The sequence below is a fragment of the Chlorocebus sabaeus genome, chromosome 24 (genome assembly GCF_047675955.1).
Source record: "Chlorocebus sabaeus isolate Y175 chromosome 24, mChlSab1.0.hap1, whole genome shotgun sequence".
In the NCBI taxonomy this organism is placed as follows: domain Eukaryota; kingdom Metazoa; phylum Chordata; class Mammalia; order Primates; family Cercopithecidae; genus Chlorocebus; species Chlorocebus sabaeus.
In genome coordinates, this window is record NC_132927.1 from 7,342,759 (window position 1) to 7,361,879 (window position 19,121).

General features: G+C 39.4%; 1 protein-coding gene across 6 annotated transcripts in view; it reads right to left on the reverse strand.

Moving 5' to 3' along the window:
• Window positions 1-2,701: 2,701 nt before the first annotated feature.
• The window catches only part of HECTD1 (HECT domain E3 ubiquitin protein ligase 1), a 107,614-nt gene continuing 91,194 nt past the window's right edge, over window positions 2,702-19,121 (reverse strand). For 5 of the 6 annotated variants that reach the window (XM_073010878.1, XM_073010875.1, XM_073010880.1 and 2 more), the window contains 13 exons: window positions 17,711-17,765; window positions 17,300-17,482; window positions 16,714-16,921; window positions 16,541-16,626; window positions 15,843-15,970; window positions 12,227-12,428; window positions 10,411-10,548; window positions 9,491-10,098; window positions 8,431-8,509; window positions 8,245-8,338; window positions 5,523-5,673; window positions 3,772-3,916; window positions 2,702-3,659 (listed from right to left, as the gene is read on the reverse strand). In XM_073010878.1, coding sequence (XP_072866979.1) covers window positions 3,522-3,659; window positions 3,772-3,916; window positions 5,523-5,673; window positions 8,245-8,338; window positions 8,431-8,509; window positions 9,491-10,098; window positions 10,411-10,548; window positions 12,227-12,428; window positions 15,843-15,970; window positions 16,541-16,626; window positions 16,714-16,921; window positions 17,300-17,482; window positions 17,711-17,765 — 2,215 coding nt within the window. In that variant the 3' untranslated portion in view covers window positions 2,702-3,521. The remainder of the gene's footprint in view (window positions 3,660-3,771; window positions 3,917-5,522; window positions 5,674-8,244; window positions 8,339-8,430; window positions 8,510-9,490; window positions 10,099-10,410; window positions 10,549-12,226; window positions 12,429-15,842; window positions 15,971-16,540; window positions 16,627-16,713; window positions 16,922-17,299; window positions 17,483-17,710; window positions 17,766-19,121) is intronic. The other variant, XM_073010879.1, reaches the window with a different exon arrangement.

Genomic DNA, 19,121 nt, shown 5'->3' on the forward strand with positions numbered 1-19,121 from the left:
CTTTTTTCTTTAACTATAGACAGGGTCTCACTATGTTCCCCAGGCTGATCTCAAACTCCTGGGCTCAAACAGTCCTCCCACCTCAGCCTCCCAAAGTGCAAGGATTACAGGCATGAGCTACCCTGCCCAGCCAAAATCTGTTTTTGGTATATTAAGATACAGTCCCAGCCTATGGAATGATCCAATAGTTCATTCTTCTGTGACACTCCAGCCTCTAAAATAGGACATAAATGCATTTTTTTTTTCTTTTTTGAGACAAGAGTCTTGCTCGGTTGTCCAGGCTGAAATGCAGTGGCATGATCTCAGCTCACTGCCACCTCCACCTCCCGGGTTCAAGCAATTCTCCTGCCTCAGCCTCCTGAGCAACTGGGATTATAGGCGTGTGCCACCACACTGGACTAATTTTTGTATTTTTAGTAGAGATGGGGTTTCATCATGTTGGCCAGGCTAGTCTCAAAACCCTGACCTCAAGTGATTCGCCCGCCTTTGGCTTCCCAAAGTGCTGGGATTACAGGTGTGAGCCACCGCGCCTGGCCAAATGCACATTTCAGAGACATCATTCAGCACTGTTCTGTTTGGTTTGTCTGTGTATTGTGGGCAGTAGGTAGTGGAGCCTTTTTTTATCCTCTTCTAAAAATCCACTTGCAGTATCAAGGTTTGTATCTGTAAAAACACAGAAAGTCAATAGAGGACTCCAAACCCAAGTTGTTTTTGGACTCGTTCAGGAAGGGAAAAGAAAGGCTTCAACCTGTGGGAACAATGAGTGGTTTGTGTGTACAGATACACCTTTGTATCAAGTAGCCAAGGTCTGGGGAAAGCCCAGTCTAGACCAAAGTGCTATGAAGGCCTTTCTGAGACACAGTAGTTGGGAAACACTGTCCTAGTTGGTAGGTATTTAATCAGTAGCACATTCAGGTAACTGCTGAAACTGGTACACCACAGTAGCTAGGGAGTGAACAAAATTAATTTTGGGGTCACACCAAAATAGTAGTTGAATTACATCTTGGCACAGATTTTAGAACCTTGAGAGAATAACAGTTGAAAAAAAAATAGTTGGTAGGTATCATAAGAAACAATATTTAAGAACTTACAGTTGAGGTGGAGACCCCAGTAGATGTCTTAGAACACTTGACTCATGCGTATCTGTACTTACAGGCTGTGTCTCCATCTAACTTCACTAAGATGCTTTAAGTGACTTATCATACTTACATTTGGTCAGCCTTACCTTGTTCTTAGATTTTTTCTGAGGAAGACTCCTAATATTTCAAAAACAGCTACGATTGTATGTAAACTTTTTGTTTTTATTTGAGTTTCACTCTTGTTGCCCAGGCTGGAGTGCAATGGCACGATCTCGGCTCACTACAACCTCCTTGTCCTGGGTTCAAGTGATTCTCCTGCTTCAGCCTCCAGAGTAGCTGGGATTACAGGTATGTGCCATCACGCCTGGCTAATTTTTGTATTTTTAGTAGAGACAGGGTTTCACCATGTTGGTCGGGCTGGTCTCAAACTCCTGACCTCAGTTGATCCACCCTGCTTGGCCTCTCAAAGTGCTGGGATTACAGATATGAGCCACTGTGCCCTGCCCGATTTTATGTAAAGCTATCAACTTATCTGCTGTAGCCACTTGCTAGACCAGGGTTCAGCAAGCTTTTTCTGTAAAGGGCCAAATAGTAAATATTTTAGGCTTTGTGGGCCATATGGTCTCTGCCAACTACTCAATTCTGCCATTGTAGTGCAAAAGCAACCATGTAAATGAATGAACGTGGCTGTGTTTGTGACACTGAAATTTAAATTTCATAATTTTCACATAAAATATTATTCTTTTGATTTTTTTCCCCAACAATTTAAAAATTTTAAAGTAATGCTTAGCCATAGGCCATTCAAAAACACGCAGCAGGCCATAGTTTGCTAACCCTGGTGCCAGGCTAGTCTTGGTAAAAGCTGACTACTGATAGATGTCTTAGAGACTAGTAATTATAGCAGAAGGTATCTCTTATAGGAAGAGAATTTGCCTTTTAAACAGTCAGTATTGGGCAATTTCAAACATGCTTTTGGTTCCTTAAAAAACATGTGAGCCAGGTGTGGTGGTACACATCTGTAATCCCAGCTACTCCGGAAGCTGTGGTAGGAGGATTGCTTGAACCTAGGAGTTTGAGACCAGCCTGAGTAACACAGCAAGACCCTATCTTTAAGAAAAAAAAAAAAAAAGAAGCTATTTGGCTAAATCAGGCCTAGTGTCATTCCTTTCACCTATAAGCACAGATATGGTAATAACTGGAATTTGGAAAATCCACTTTGGAATTTGGAAATACAGTCCCTTCTTCAAAACCACAAAACAGCAGTATCTTTGTGTTTTGACACTAACATAACATTTAAAAATCATTCTTGGATCTTTCTTACATCCTCACTTTACATATCCCTGCAGATACAATAGTTGTGGATCTGGTGTTTTTTAAAACAATTAACACAAGTAACTGGTCAGTTCTAGCTGAGGCATACTTTAAAACTGAACCCAACCGTTGGATCACAAGTGTGTGAATATATATTTCTTCTAGTCTTTCAATATTAATAACCGTATTTACTATAGAAAAACACATTTCTTTATGTAGTAATTTCAGAAAACTTTGGATGATTCAAAATGACAAGTATATGGTAAAGCTCTGAAGTCTGATGATTGCACTGAAATAGTCACACGACACAGTTTTGTACGCTGCAAACATTTTAATCATTATTGTTGAGCATACATTTTGGAAATTTTTTACTTCAAACGGCAACAAGTTAAATAAATGTTTATAATATACAAAGAAAATACAACCAAAAGTAAAACTTGCTTTAAGTGTGCCTTGCACTTAGACCAGTGTTTTCCCCCCTTAATACCTCTTCATTTTTGAGCTGCACAAACACACTTAAGACTTTGATCTTCATAGTACGGCATTTAGCAAATAAAAATATACTCCCACCTTAAAGAAATAAAAGGTTGGTGCATGATTATATGCCAAACAAAGAGAGAACACTAGAATACTCTTGATAGTGCAGGCATCATTAAAAAGGAAAAGAAAAAGCTTGAGATGCTCATTAATTCTCTATGTTTTAAGGAAGCAGGATTTTTGACCAAGTAGCTTAAAAGCCAGCAAAACAGGGATCAGTGACGGCAACTGTAGTGTATGGAGTATGAAATGACAAACTTTACACAAATACACTGTTAGAAATTTACCAGTGAACACTGAAGATCTGAGAAGCTGCTCTTTGGAACAGTCAAATAGGACCACCTTATTCCAGTCACATAAGCCCTTGTAAAGTAACACAGTGTTCTGTGCTATATACTTGCTGGCTGGGTAGTTACAGGATTTGTTTTGTCATTAGCAGCTAACAAACTTATTCCACATGTTCTTAAAGCCTTAATGGTGGAAAAAAAGGCAAGTGTCATTAGCGTGGAGGATCATATACTTCTCTGCACATAAACACAAGAGGCTTCACTAGTATTTTTAAAGTCTCTGATGTCTCCCATTGCACTTCAAAGCTCAATTGAGATGAAAGCCTTTCTCCATTGTAGCAGCTAGCAGGCGCTCTCTCATGATCTCCTCGGAAGAATATTCAGGCAACTTAAGGTAATGCACACATGTATTGACTGATGGATAGCTTGCATCAGTAGCATCAACCTACAGCAAGAAAGCAAACACAACAGAAGACCATGAGCTTAAATACTTCTTTCTTTCAAAAGTAAAGTAACTAAATTTCATTTGGATTCCCAATTAGCCACAGAGCTTGTACCTTGCGTACAACCGTGAGCCTGGGATGCAGGTTAGCCAGTCCACCTGGGGGTAGAGTTGAACAACCAGTGGTAAACTGCAAGAATGCTTTCCTTTCATCAGAAGACATGCCACATAAAACCCTCACAAACCTCAGGAAACCAGGGCTAAAAGAACAAAAATATAGTTATACTGAGTTGACTGCAGATTTAAATGAAAATCACTACCACTACTTTGTAAGCCAGCAACAAGCCCCCTAAAAAACAATATCCTCACACCAGAAGAACAACACATCTAGAGACTCTTGGGTAAGTATGAAATGGGCTAAGACAAGCTACTTTAAAAATATCCCTGGCCAGGTGTGGTGGCTCATACCTATAATTCCAGCACCTTGGGAGGATGAGGCGGGTGGATCACCTGAGGTCAGGAGTTTGAGACCAGTCTGATGAACATGGTGAAACCCCATCTCTACTAAAAATACAAAATTAGCTGGGCATGGTGGCGCATGCCTGTAATCCCAGCTACTTGGGAGGCTGCGGGGGAATCGCTTGAACCTGGGAGGCAGAGGTTTCAGTGAGCCGGGATTATGCCATTGCACTCCAGCCTGGACAACAAGAGTGAAACTACATCTCAAAAAAAAAAAAAAAAAAAAAAAAAAAAAATCCCTCAAAGCCTGTCTTACACTTATAAATTGTAAGAACTAAAAAATACTGATGGTGTATGGGGTCCATCTATTATGCAGCAAAGTCAGTAAATCATAAAAACATAGGGTGCATTTGCAAAATCATTCCAAATATGGATAAATATACCAAAGGGGATCTGAAATAATCAATTTTTGTTCCAGCAAAATAATTATCTTGTGATAAATCTGTGTAATGAAATAGTAAATGAACTATATGCCAGAACATGGATAAATTTCATGATCATGTTACTCAAAAGAAACCAGACCACAAAGAAAACAGACTACATGATTTTACATTAAAAGTTCAAAAGCAAGCAAAACTGATCAACATATGGTGATTAAATTAATAGAAAAGAATATCGTGGGAAGGGGGATTTTTGAAGTTGCTTCATATTCTGGGTACCAATTATATAGGTGTGTTCATTTTGAGAAAATCCTCTAAACTGTATATATGACGTGCGTACTTATCTGTTATATTCAATAAAAAGTTTAATATAAATGTAGTATAGCCTAACAGCTTACAATTTACCAAATTTTAAAAATGAACAATTAAAACACAATGAGAAAAGGAATCAACATCAATCATGATGTCAGTTGTCCTTTTTTTTCTTTTTTGAGATGGAGTTTCACTCTTGTTCCCCAGGCTGGAGTGCAATAGCACGATCTTGTCTCACTGCAACCTCCACTTCCTGGGTTCAAGTGATTCTCCTGCCTCAGCCTCCCGAATAGCTGGAATTACAGGCGTCTGCCACCACGCCCAGCTAATTTTTGGTATTTTTAGTAGAAACAAGGTTTCACCATGTTGGCAAGGCTGGTCTCAAACTCCTGACCTCAAGTGATCCGCCCGCCTTAGCCTCCCAAAGTGCTGGAATTACAGGTGTGAGCCACTGCGCCTGGCCTGATATCAGTTGTCTTTTTGTATCCTCCCAGCCTTATCAATGGATATGCATTCTGGTCACTGTGAGACACCACTGCTTTCTCACTTACTTTATGAATGTAATTCATTGAGTTATAGTTTACTTTAGAGAACCTGTCACTTGATTTGGGGAATATAAATAATTTTGTTGATCTTAGAAAATAGTATCACATACCTGTCACGTGTATAACCCAGCTTAGGTTCAGTGTAATTGATAATATCTTCTGCTGCCCAGGATGGTGACTGGTTTCCACAAAGAATCATTTGGACTTCTTCATGGCTGAAGGAACTTAACTTCTCCATTGGAAAAACTTTATTAAACCCATCTACGTCATACATGTACAGAAACACAAAAAACATACAACTCAGTTTCCAAGTTATGATTCCAAAATACCAAATTTCAAACCAAAATACCCATTATCAGAATCAATCTAAGTATCTATCAAGAAATGAATGTGTAAAGAAAATGTGGTATATATACACAATGGAATACTATGCGACCATAAAAAAGAATGAAATCTTTTCATTTGTAGGAACATGGGTGGAACTGGAGGTCATTATATTAAGTGAAAAAAGCGAGGCACAGAAAGACAAGGATCACATATTCCCACTCATATGTGGGAACTTAAAAAGTTGATCTTGGCCAGACAAGGTGTCTCACACCTGTAATCCCAGCACTTTGGGAGGCCGAGGCAGGCAGATCACCTGAGGTTGGGAGTTCGAGACCAGCCTGACCAACATGGAGAAACCCCATCTCCACTAAAAATACAAAATTAGCCGGGTGTTGTGGCACATGCCTGTAATCCCAGCTACTCAGGGGACTAAGGCAGGAGAATTGCTTGAACCTGGGAGGTGGAGGTTGCAGTGAGCCGAGATCGTGCCATTGCACCCTTAGCCTGGGCAACAAGAGCAAAAACTCCGTCTTAAAACAAACAAACAAACAAACAACAACAAAGTTGATTTCATAAAGGTAAAGAAAAGAATGATATCAGAGGCTGGGAGTGTTGCACGTGGGGGTGGATGAAGAGAGGTAGTTTAATGAGTACAAACTTACAATTAAATAAAAGGAGTAAGTTCTAAGGTTTTCTAACATAGTAAGGTGACTATAGTTAACAGTCATATATTGTTTATTTCAAAGAAGCTAGAAGAGAATAATGTTAATGTTCCCAACACAGAGAAATGATAAATGTCCAAGATGATGGATATCCTAAATACCGATTTTTATCATTACACAATTTATGTATCAAAATGCCCCATAAACATGTACATATATTATGCAACAATTAAAAAATACCCATTACCAATGAAATGGACAGAAGATGAATATTCAACATTCATAAATGTTTGAGTAAACAAGCATAAATTAAGACAGCTTGAAATTAAAACTGTTTGGGAGGCTGAGGCGGGCAGATCACGAGGTCAGGAGATCGAGACCATCCTGGCTAACACGGTGAAACCCCTTCTCTACTAAAAATACAAAAAATTAGCCGGGCGTGGTGGCGGGCGCCTGTAGTCCCAGCTACTCGGGAGGCTGAGGCAGGAGAATGGCGTGAACCCAGGATGCAGAGCTTGCAGTGAGCCAAGACTGCGCCACTGCACTCCAGCCTGGGCAAGAGAGTGAGATTCTGCCTCAAAAAAAAAAAAAAAAGCCCTGCTTAGCTGGGCGCGGTGGCTCAAGCCTGTAATCCCAGCACTTTGGGAGGCCGAGATGGGCAGATCATGAGGTCAGGAAATCAAGACCATCCTGGCTAACATGGTGAAACCCCGTCTCTACTAAAAAATACAAAAAACTAGCCGGGCGAGGTGGTGGGCGCCTGTAGTCCCAGCTACTCCGGAGGCTGAGGCAGGAGAATGGCATAAACCCGGGAGGCGGAGCTTGCAGTGAGCCCAGATCCGGCCACTGCACTCCAGCCTGGGCGGCAGAGCGAGACTCCGTCTCAAAAAAAAAAAAAAGAAAAGAAATCTCTGCTTATTACAAATGTGAAGAGAGAGAGAGCATTCAGTTGCTATGGTCAGTATGCAAATTCTTATTACTACTCAGTCTGGAGTTCGCCAGCAGTTTCTGTCATACAAGTCAGGCAAAACTGTGTTCTTATTTTCAAAAGTAATTTACCATATAATATACTCTGTTCCCATCATGATTCTTTCGTGGTTTAATTCATCCTGATCAAGTAATCTAGAATGTATGCAACCTATGTCCACTTTCTTTCTTTCTTTGTTGAGGCAAGGTCTCCCTCTGTTGCCCAGGCTGGAGTGCAGTGGCACAAACATGGCTCACTGCAGCCTCAGCCTCCCACGCTCAGACTATTCTCCCACTTCAGCCTCACAGGTAGCTGGGACCACAGGCACATGCCACCACATCTGGCTAATTTTTTTAAAAATGTTTTGTAGAGATGGGGTCTTGCCGTGTTGCCCAGGCTGGTCTTCAACTCCTGGGTTCAAATGATCCTCCTGCTTCAGCCTCCCAAAGTGCTGAGATTATAGGCGTGAGCACCACCACACTCGACCACCAGCAATTCTTTTTTGTTTGTTTTTTGCGACAGAGTTTTGCTCATCACCTGGGCTGGAGTGCAATGGCGTGATCTCGGCTCACCGCAACCTCGCCTCCTGGGTTCAAGCGATTCTCCTGCCTCAGTCTCCCGAGTAGCTGGGATTACAGGCATGTGCCACCATGCCCAGCTAATTTTGTATTTTTAGTGGAGATGGGGTTTCTCCATGTTGGTCAGGCTGATCTTGAACTCTCAACCTCTGGTGATCTGCCCGCCTCAGCCTCCCAAAGTGCAGGGATTACAGGCGTTAGCCACTATGCCCAGCCAACCACCAGCAATTCTTGACCATAATTTCAACTGTCTTAAAGTCAAAGGAGAGCAATTATGCTAAAAATCCTTTAAAATTACCTCTAAAGGCTTCCATTTGTTTCTGAATACCTGTATGCATACAAAAGTCAAACATCAAATCCACATATTCTTCTGCATTATCCATTGTTATCATCTGCAAAAGAAAATCTGTCAGTATCTAGAAATATTTCAGGAGTGTCTAGTACAACTGGCTTTGCTAAGAGGATATTTCAGAACTTTTTTTACCTCATCTTCACCACTTGGCTTGAGATCCACAGCTGTGAAACCATATATTCTTGAGGAAGGGCAAAACTGGAAATTTAAACTGGGAGGACAAAAAAGATTAAATTAACTGACATGCAGCTACTACTAAGGGTGTTTAATTTTTATAACCTGACTATCATCTGCCATCAGTGGGTACAAGAGAAAAAATTAAATAAATATAATAACATGGCTATCAAAACCATAATTCCCAGCCCCCTCCTCCTCCAACAAAATCAGTACACCAGCTTAGAAGTTGAGGCCTTTTTAAATGCAATATTCTATGGACAAAATCTACTAGGCCAACTGTTACCAAATCTGTCTGGCTTTGCGAAGATTGCATGAAACCACCTTTCTATATTTTACTTCTAACTTATGGCACAAAATTAATTAACTAAAAATTTTGCAATTAATTATGACAGCAACGTTTATAAGTCTTTTAGGAAGAAACTGTTGCTTCACTGAAATCAATCATGCTATGTACAAAAATATGCATTAAAAAAAAAAACCTTGACTACATAACCATTTATCAAACACAGCTTACCAACATTATCAGCAAACATTAAAAAAAAAAAAGGGCCTTGCAGTTAACCTAAAATCACAGCTGAAGATATGATAATTACCTGTACATAAAGTAACAGAGTTTTATCAAAAGATCTGCAGCATTTCAGCTACTACAGCCATTGGTGATAAAGCTGACATACCAACCGATTTTTGAGCTTTGCAAAGTGGGCCATATATTAGCAGATGAATTTGTCAAAATACTGTTGACTCTAGACATTTTACACAGGCATATAAATTCACATTGGCTAAGTCAGGTAATCTTCTAAAGGTTTGATGATTAATAAACTAATATTCTAGTATTCTGAGTGTTGTCTTTTATAATATTAAATCAAGGTTCAAGTCGATCATCAGTATTTCCATCAGCATATTACTGTTTTTGACAGACTGTTTTCTCATATATTGCAAATCAGTGAGGACAAAGAAACAAAAGCTTTAGAACTTATTCATCCATTGGATTGAAGAATGTACATATAATGCTTACCCTAAATCCTCTATGCTAAGTGGAGGCCCAGAACCTGATGGATTCTTCAGCACTAGTTCCTGTAATTTTGTGTTCTTCTCATCTTCAGAAAGACCTTTGTTGCTTAAAATTTGGCGCCTCTTGATAGCAAGGTCTTTAATTTCTTTTAAAAATCTGGCTCTGTGTGGGTTTACTAATTCAAAGTCTTCCCAAGTCAAAATTCCATTAAACCAAGCCGGGGGTTTTGGTTTAGGGGGATCAAGAATAAATTCTGATTTTGAATCCTCTTCAAAGCTTCCTACTGAGAGTGAATCATGACCTTCTTCTGTAGAAGCTTCAGACTGACTTTCAGTACAGTGTAAGTCTCTATCACCTCGTGACTCATAAATCAGTTTACTCATATTGCTTTTAATGTCACCCATACACATAAGTTTAAAAAAAGGTTTAGAAATAGGTAAGTCCACAAGTCTATTGTCTTGAATGCATTTGGCCAAGAAAATTCCAAGGAAATGAAACAGTTTTGTGATCCTTTCAAGCTCATCACTATCCTGTGGAAATGGTGCCGTGAACAGTCCACATGACCTCTGCACGTAATATCCAGGAGGTTTCAATCCACCTCCAAGATCAACCTAATTTTTTAGAGGGTGAAATGCAAATAAAATTAAACAAAAGGTAATAGAAACTAAGCCTATCATCATCTCAGAAAAAAAATCCATAAACTAAACATCTTCATGAATTTGGCTATCTAAAAGTATGTAATTTTATTAAATAGCTTTTGGTGACTAAATTTTATCACTTTAGAAATATTTTAGTTGTATCAAGATTATTCAATGATAAAACTAGAGTCAGAAACCTGGCTTATGTTCTGAACACATAACCTATTTTTAACACTTTTGAAAACAGAGTCACAACTCAAGTCACAAAATAAGAAATATTCTTACGTGACGAGATTCATCATCTGGAAAATTATCATCACAAAGCCAAGCTCCCAAGTCAGTTCTCTGGAATTCCGCTGCCACCAGAGCATAAAACTCTAATGTGGGTCCCAAGCCAGTTCCTTCTTCTCCTAAAAACTCAACCTAAAATATGAACAAATAAATTGTGGGTTAAAATAAACTTAAAGTTTGGGGTATTTTAAAAATAATCTAATTCTTGCCAAAATTTATCATATCTGATCCAGTAATATACCTTTTTTCAAAACAGCAGTGTATATATTATAAACAGCATAGGAGTGTTATTGTAATTTTTCTGAAGAGTCCACTTGTACACTATTACATGCTTAAGCACTGTGCCAAGCATCATTCACACATTTACTTCTCACGACAACCCTGCAAAATAATTATCTCCTTTTTACACCAAAGGAAACCAAATCTCACATAAGGAGGTTAAATAATTTGCTTGAAGAAATGATGGTGTACAGATTTTTGTGTGTGTCTGTGTGACACCAAAGCCTAAACTCTTCCACTTTTTTACTTTTCTTGAGACAGAGTTTCACTCTTATTGCCCAGAATGGAGTGCAATGACACAATCTCAGCTCACTGCAACGTCTGCTTCCCAGGTTTAGGCAATTTTCCTACCTCAGTCTCCCAAGTAGCTGGGATTATGGCATGCACCACCATGCCTGGCTAATTTTGTATTTTCAGTAGAGACAGTTTTACTGTGTTGGTCCGACTGGTCTCAAACTCTTGACCTCAGGTGATACACCCACCTCGGCCTCCCAAAGTGCTGGGATTACAGGCATGAGCCACTGCGCCTGGCCTCTTCTGCTTATTTCTGAGTTAAAGACGCTTTAAATCATTTTTGCAACAGGAAGAGCATGGAAAAAAACCTTTAAAGTGATTGCATAAAGTATCATAAAAACTATAGCATATGGTTAAAAAAAAGATTATGTAAATTAGAAGAATGTAAGCAGCTGGGCATGGTGGGTCACGCCTGTAATCCCAGCACTTTGGGAGGCCGAAGCAGGTGGATCACTTGAGCCCAGGAGTTGAGACCAGCCTGGGCAACACAGTGAGAACTTGTCTCTATTTAAAAAAAAAAAAGAAGAAGAAGAAGAACGTAAGGGTAGGAGGAATAACACAATGAAAGTCTGTATATAAAGTGAAAGAGGTAAAGCTCTGGACATCTTCTAGAGATGTATCATATTTCTTGCAATTAGTTTATGATCCAAAAGTTAAAAACAAACCAATTGGTTTCACCCCTGTGACAGGAGAGGTATTTCCACTCTTCCTCATATAGGGAATACTGTGTATATGAAATATAACCAACAATGTCCACAGTAACATTTCTAAACTAAATATATAAAATTTCATACAGCCATTTGCTATGACATCTCTCAACACAGACCAGTGATATAATACCAAGCACAATTTAAGTGAAACAATATTACAAAACCAAGTGCTCCCAAAATATCCAACAGTGCAGTTTAATATAAGGGTCAAAAAGAATCCCTTGTGAGTACTATTATTTTAGTCCAACTTTGTTATGAAATACGTAGAAGCCCTCAGGCAGAACAAGCACTTTGCCGCCTCAAGAGTCTTTGTTGCTCATTAATGGCGCCAGACCTAACCCCTAAGGAGGTGGACTGACATCCTCTTATGAAAAAGATGCTCTGCCAGAGGAGAAGGCTTCTGCTGACAGAAGAGGAAAACCCCTCTTCATGTTTACCTACCACAGTTTCTAATGCAGTGAAGACACACATTGGGCTGGTTCCCTAAGTGTCATTCCTGTTCCCTAAATCTAATTTTATGAGATTACCTCAAGAACTGATTTCCGATCTGCATGTATTTGCATGACATTCTCAGCCCATTCCATCAGTGATTCGCCACGTGGAACTTTTACTCTCTCATGCTTGAGACGACCAACTCTAAACTCTCCAGGGTCATCTCGCCTAACACTGCTTGTGGTTCTCGTTCGTTCCACAGTGGCTTCACGTCGGTTTTGTAACCACACTATTGCTCTGAAATAGAAAAATATCTATGAGCTGCAGCATACATTAACAGCTGAATGTACTACTAAACCAGCAACAGAATTCAAAGATTTAAGAAATTAAAAAACAGTATTTTATCAGGTGATTTTTAAAACACAGTAATCTATTTTGTTACATAAATTGCTTCCTTTCACAGTAAAAATACATGAAACTCCTTTTATTATAATCTGCCTTAAGCAAACTGAGAAAGTACTGGGTCTGTGTTTTCCCTCCTTATTTTAGCAGTTCAATAAAAATAAAAATCTGTTGTCCAGCCCCCCAACATCATGCAAAAAAAGGACAAATGTTTCCTATCGGAGAAATTTAAAAATGATTAAGCTATCTTTCAGACTGAAAGCTGTCAGGCCTCTGAGCCCAAGCTAAGCCATCATATCCCCAGTGACCTGCACATATACATCCAGATGGCCTGAAGCAACTGAAGATCCACAAAAAAAGTGAAAATAACCTTAACTGATGACATTCCACCATCGTGATTTGTTTCTACCCCACCCTAACTGATCAGTGTACTTTGTAATCTACCCCACCCTTAGGAAGGTTCTTTATAATCTCCCCCACCATGAAGAAGGTTCTTTGTAATTCTCCCCACCCTCGAGAATGTACTTTGTGAGATCCGCCCCCTGCCCCCAAAACATTGCTCTGAACTCCACCGCCTGTCCCCAAACCTATAAGAACCAATGATAACCCCACCACCCTTTGCTGACTCTCTTTTCGGACTCAGCCTGCCGGCACTCAGGTGAAATGAACAGCCATGCTGCTCACACAAAGTCTGTTTGATGGTCTCTTCACATGGACACGTGAGACAAAAGCCACCATCAATTATAATTTTAAAACAATTTTTCTTTTCTTTCTGTTTTTTTGAGATGGAGTCTTGCTCTGTCACCCAGGCTGGAGTGCAGTGGCATGATCTCAGCTCACTGCAACCTCCCTATCCCAGGTTCAAGTGATTCTCCTGCCTCAGCCTCCCCAGTAGCTGGGATTACAGGTACGTGCCACCATGCCTGGCTAATTTTTGTATTTTTAGTAGAGACAGGGGTTCTGCCATGTTGCCCAGGCTGGTCTTGAACTCCTGGCCTCAACTGATCCACCCGCCTTGGCCTCCCAAAGTGCTGGGATTACAGGCATGAGCCTCCACACCCGGCCACATTTTCTTTTTTTTAATAACAATCCATTTATAGTGGGAGGAAGAACCAATAATTAGGAATAAGAAGCTGAAGGTTCTATTCTCATGTGTGCTACTATTTTTTCATGATCTTAGGCAAATTAACTAAGTATGTGCAGAATCAATTTCCTCATTTATAAAACAGAAATTATAATCAATGCCAGTTATCACAACATGCCTACAGTTCTATGTATATAAATGCTTTGTAAATGGCATTGAATGGTACAAAAATGTAACTATCAAGGAAGAAACACAGTTTAAATTGTAACTTTTTTAAACAATTATTTTGGAAGAGTACTTAAGGTAAACAATCATTCAACAAAATATTTATTGAGCACCTACAGTAAGTGAGTCTTGCTCTGTCGCCCAGGCTGGAGTGCAGTGGTGCAATCTCGGCTAACTGCAACCTCTACCTCCCGGGTTCAAGCAGTTCTTATGCCTCAGCCTCCTAAAAAGCTGGAATTATGCCCAGCTAATTTTTGTGGGTTTTTTTGTAGAGATGGGGTTTCGCCATGTTGTCCAGGCTGGTCGAAATCCTGGCCTCCAGTGATGTGTCTGCCTTGGCTTACCAAAGTGCTGGGATTATAGGCATGGGCCACTGTGCCCAGCCTGGAAACAGAAACTTTTTAAATGTTTTCTTTTTTTTCGGTAAATTACTTCTTCCATGATTATTTAGAGGGACTATCTTCAAACCAGTACAAATATTTCGTAAATAATATCTGACCATTTTCTAACCAATTGAGTACTTTGTTGCACAATAAGCCATCGCACATCTTTCAGCAAGAAATACATTAAATTTGAATAGTAAAGACACTACACAATTAGGCTTAGGACACAATTTTAGTTTGCCTTAAATATTTCTTTGGGGGAGAGGACACCACACTTCTACTCAATGAAGAGAAACATTTTTACAGTCCAGAGGTCTTTTATTTTTTATTTTTTTGAGACAGAGTCTCGCTCCATTGCCCAGGCTGGAGTGCAGTGGCGAGATCTCGGCTCACTGCAAGCTCCGCCTCCCAGGTTCACACCATTCTCCTGCCTCAGCCTCCCAGGAAGCTGGGACTACAGGCGCCCGCCACCACGCCTGACTAATTTTTATTTTTAGTGGAGACAGGGTTTCACTGCGTTAGCCAGGATGGTCTCAATCGCCTGACCTCGTGATCCGCCTTCCTCAGCCTCCCAAAGTGCTGGGATTATAAGCGTGAGCCACCGCACCTAGCCATTTTTTTTAAACATTATGCATGAATTCACAGAGAAGAGTGGAAAGTTCCAGCAGCTCAGGCTCCTTTCCCTTGGTTTTCACACAGTGTGCTTCTCGGGGTGGAACAAGCTGGCACTTCAGCTAAATGCAGGTACCTTTCTCTTTGGCTTCCTTTTTTTTCTGATCATTTTCCTTCATGCGTTTCAGGAAGCTATCTCGGCTCTTAAAGAGTGCTTAATGTGCTTAATATGCACATTAATTCTCTTGGTAAGAATCTTGCCCTTGTTTGTTTACAACAATGAATGCACCTGTAATCCCAGCCACTCAGGGGGGGCTGCGGCAGGAGAATTACTTGAACCCGGGAGGCGGAGGCTGCAGTGAGTCAAGATCATGCCAATGCACTCCAGCCTGGGCAACAAAGCGAGACAAAAAACAAAAACAAAAAAACAATGCCAACAGCATGCTGGGTAACACTGTAGACTCTTCCAATTTAGCGACAGTAACACTTTTGGGGCATTCCTTTTTGAACAGTACCCATTCCCTTAATGTCTACAATGTCACCTCTCTTTTAGATCTGCATATATGTGGCCAAAGGAACAATTCCATGTTTTCTAAAAGACCTAGAGAACATTTATCGGGTATCTCTCCTCCTTTCCTTTGGATTAGTCATTTTGGTGAATTACTAGAAGATTGGTGGTTTAGACCGAAAGGCAATGCTGACTATTCTTCATAGGAATACAAGATAATATATCCCCTCTATCAGTCCTGACAGTATAGTTGTATTATTTTCAACTTATATAACATAAAAACATCCTTATTTTAAAAACATAAAAAGATGTACTTAAGGTAAACAGTCATCTCACCTAACAGGAAACTGAGAAAGTACTGGGTCTGTATGATGATTTATAAATTTATCATTATAAAAAGAAACCATATATCAAATCCAGAACTTTTAAAGATATGACTGTATCAAGTGTTATGCAGCATTAGGTGATTTGGTTGTTGTGAAACATCATCATCTTACCTTGAGGCACCAAATGCTGTACATGTGAAATAAAGCTGTCTAGTTTCAAATGGTATTAGAAAAGGACATTTGCTGGTTAATTGTTCACACCAGTCTGGCAGAGCCCCACTTGCCAATGCCAATGGTTCCTGTGAATTAACAAATAACATTGTCTTAGTGCTATAAGGCATTCATGCATTCATTCATTCATTCATTCATTCATTCATTTTTGAGACAGAGTCTCACTCTGTTGCCCAGGCTGGTGTGCAGTGGTGCGATCTCGACTCACTGCAGCCTCTGCTTCCTGGATTCAAGCGATCCTCCTGCCCTAGCCACCCAAGTAGCTGGGATTACAGGCATGTGCCACCATGCCCAGCTAATCTTTGTATTTTCAGTAAAGCCGGGGTTTCGCCATATTGGCCAGGCTGGTCTCAAACTCCTAGCCTCTAACAATACACCCGCCTTGGCCCCCACAGTGCTGGAATTACAGGCGTGAGCCACCACACCTGGCCCTGTAAGGCAATTATTAAAAATGACCAAAAGAAAAGAAGAGTCAATTCTAAACCTGTAATTAGGAAATAAATGCAAAGGACCATATAGCTCAAATTACCAATCAGAGGGAAGGGAAAGATGGTGAGAGGTAGAAAAGAAAGTAAAGGGAATATTAGGAAAAGTCCAACAGTAATAGAATGAAGAGTTCAGCTATCTGATTTTATTACCTCAATCTGCTGTAATATTTTTGTTGTAATTTTTTTGCTAGTGAATTCATCTGGTGGAAAAGTAAACTGAGGCTGTTCATCACCATCTATAAAATTAATTAATAAAATTAATAAAAATATAAACTGACTTGCTTTAAAACTGCTATAGAAATGAAACAAGGCTTCTTACAGACCTTCCTGGGATATTCTTGAATAAGGGTCACTTGCAACTATATACAGAATACGCAGAAGCTGAAGGACGTCTTCTACTCCACAAGAGTTCTGTCCATTGCCTGCTTTGGCCTGAGGTTGTTCTTTTGTTAAATTAAGAATATCACTACTTTGAAGAGTAGAAATGGCCCCCTGGTTTAACCCAGACTTTGTTCCATGCTCACAAAAATCCTATAGAAACAATTAGAAAACCTGGCCATTAATCACATTTTCAAGAAAAACAGTGTATCATTCTATCAATACTACTATGAAAGGGTTGGAATTTTTTAAAGTGCCTTCTTTTTAAATAAAAACATAACACAAGACATAAATCAAGGCATTCTAAACCATTAAAATTCCCGAATAAAATATAACCACTCTAAGCCATGGTCAAAGTCTGTATTCAAGCCATATTTGAAATTTTAGAATTTGTGCATTAACAGTGTTAATTCAACCTCATTTTAAAAATGATGTCTCAATGAACTGCTGTTCCTTAAGAAGCTTCCAAAGCTGCAAAACAAAGCACAAAGCCACTTGCAATCAAAATAGTGTTTTGATGCCAATATATACCTTATATGCAGCTATGAGCTGAGAACAATTTCTGTTTTTCCTAATACTTTTATTAGTGCCGGTTAATTTCCAGTGACGCAGGAAAGCAGCGTCTGCATTCTTCTGCAGGTAGGTTATCAAGTCATTCTTTGGTAATTCATCAGTGCCAAGGTACTGCTCCACATGCTCTATAGACCAGCAACCCTACAACAGGAAAAACCAAATGTTGGCCTTTCCCAATTACAAAGTCTATGATATTTCACATGCATTACATGAGGTAGCTTTAAGATCATGCACTTACCCTAATCTAAAGAATTCCATGTTAGTCATTATTTCCTTCAATGTTCAACTGCAATACTGTGTTAGTTTTACTATCTTTCTTCTTTTTACTAAATAGCCAAGAGTAAGACCAATTTTCCAAAAATAACTTACCATTTTTCCATTTTCCTTTTCTTTATCAGAATCCTTCATTTCTCTGTACATGATTCTAAACATGAAGATATTCAAGTTAATTCATATATAATTTGTGATTATTTTTAATAAGGCTTCAATTCTTTTAAAAAAAAATGAACATCATTTACTAGACATATGTCTGCACTGAACACTGAACTCAAGAATTCTTTTTTTCTGTATATTTTGTAGAGATAAGGTTTTGCTATGTTGTCCAGGCTGGTTTCAAACTCCGGGTTTCAAGCGATGCTCCTGTCTTGGCCTCCCAAAGTGCTGGGATTAAGGTGTGTCGCGACACCCAGCCTCAAGGAGGATTTTTAAGAAAAAATGTTAATTCGTTAAACATAAGGGCAAAGTAGCAGAACCCATATTCCTGAATTACGATTTATAAATTTAGCATCATTACAAAGAAAGCATATATCAAATCTAGAACTTTTAAAGATATGACTGTATCAAGTGTTACACAGCATTACGTGATTTGGTTGTTGTGAAACATCATAGAGTACATTACACAAAACAAAATGGTATAGCCTACTATCTACCTAGGCTATGTCTTATAGCCTATTGTTCCTAGGCCACGAACCTTAACAGCATATATCAGTGTACTGAGTACTACAGGCAACTGTAACACAATGGTATTTGTGTATATAAACATAAAAAAGGTACAGTAAAAATATGGCTTTATAATCTTATGGGACCCCTGTCATACATGGTCCATCACTGACTGAAAAGTTGTTATATAGCACAATGGGATAAGAAACAGGTTCTCTGTGTCTAGATGGAAAGAAGGATAGAAATAACAATGATCAGGAGTGCTTATGTTCAAATAAGGCAGTTGAGATCAATTTTGAAACTGCAATAAAAATTGAAGGGAGGTTTTTCTAGCTCTTGGGAACTTAGAGAAAAAAATAAAAGGGCAGGAGAATACCATTATGATTTTCTGTTCTATCTCAAAACGACCTACATTACTTTTATTGACCATTATGTAAGATTATCAGTGATGTTAAGAGAACATCAGAAAACATACTAATGGAAGTGAAGTTACAGTAAGAATGACGATATAATTTATTATTATTAAATAACAAATATTGTATAGATAACATTTACTGAGCACTTAATATATCCTAGGGAGTATTGAAAACACTTTGCAGGTCAAGCACAGAGGCTCAACACCTGTAATCCCAGCACTTTGGGAGGCTGAGGTGGACGGATCACTTGAGCTCAGAAATTCGACAACAGCATGGGCAACATGGCAAAAACTCCATCCCTACAAAAAATACAAAAATTAGCTAGACCTGGTGGTGCACACCTGTAGTCCCAGCTATTCAGGAGGCTGAGGTGGGAAAATCACCTGAGCCTGTGGAGTTTGAGGCTGCAGTGAACCATGATCGCA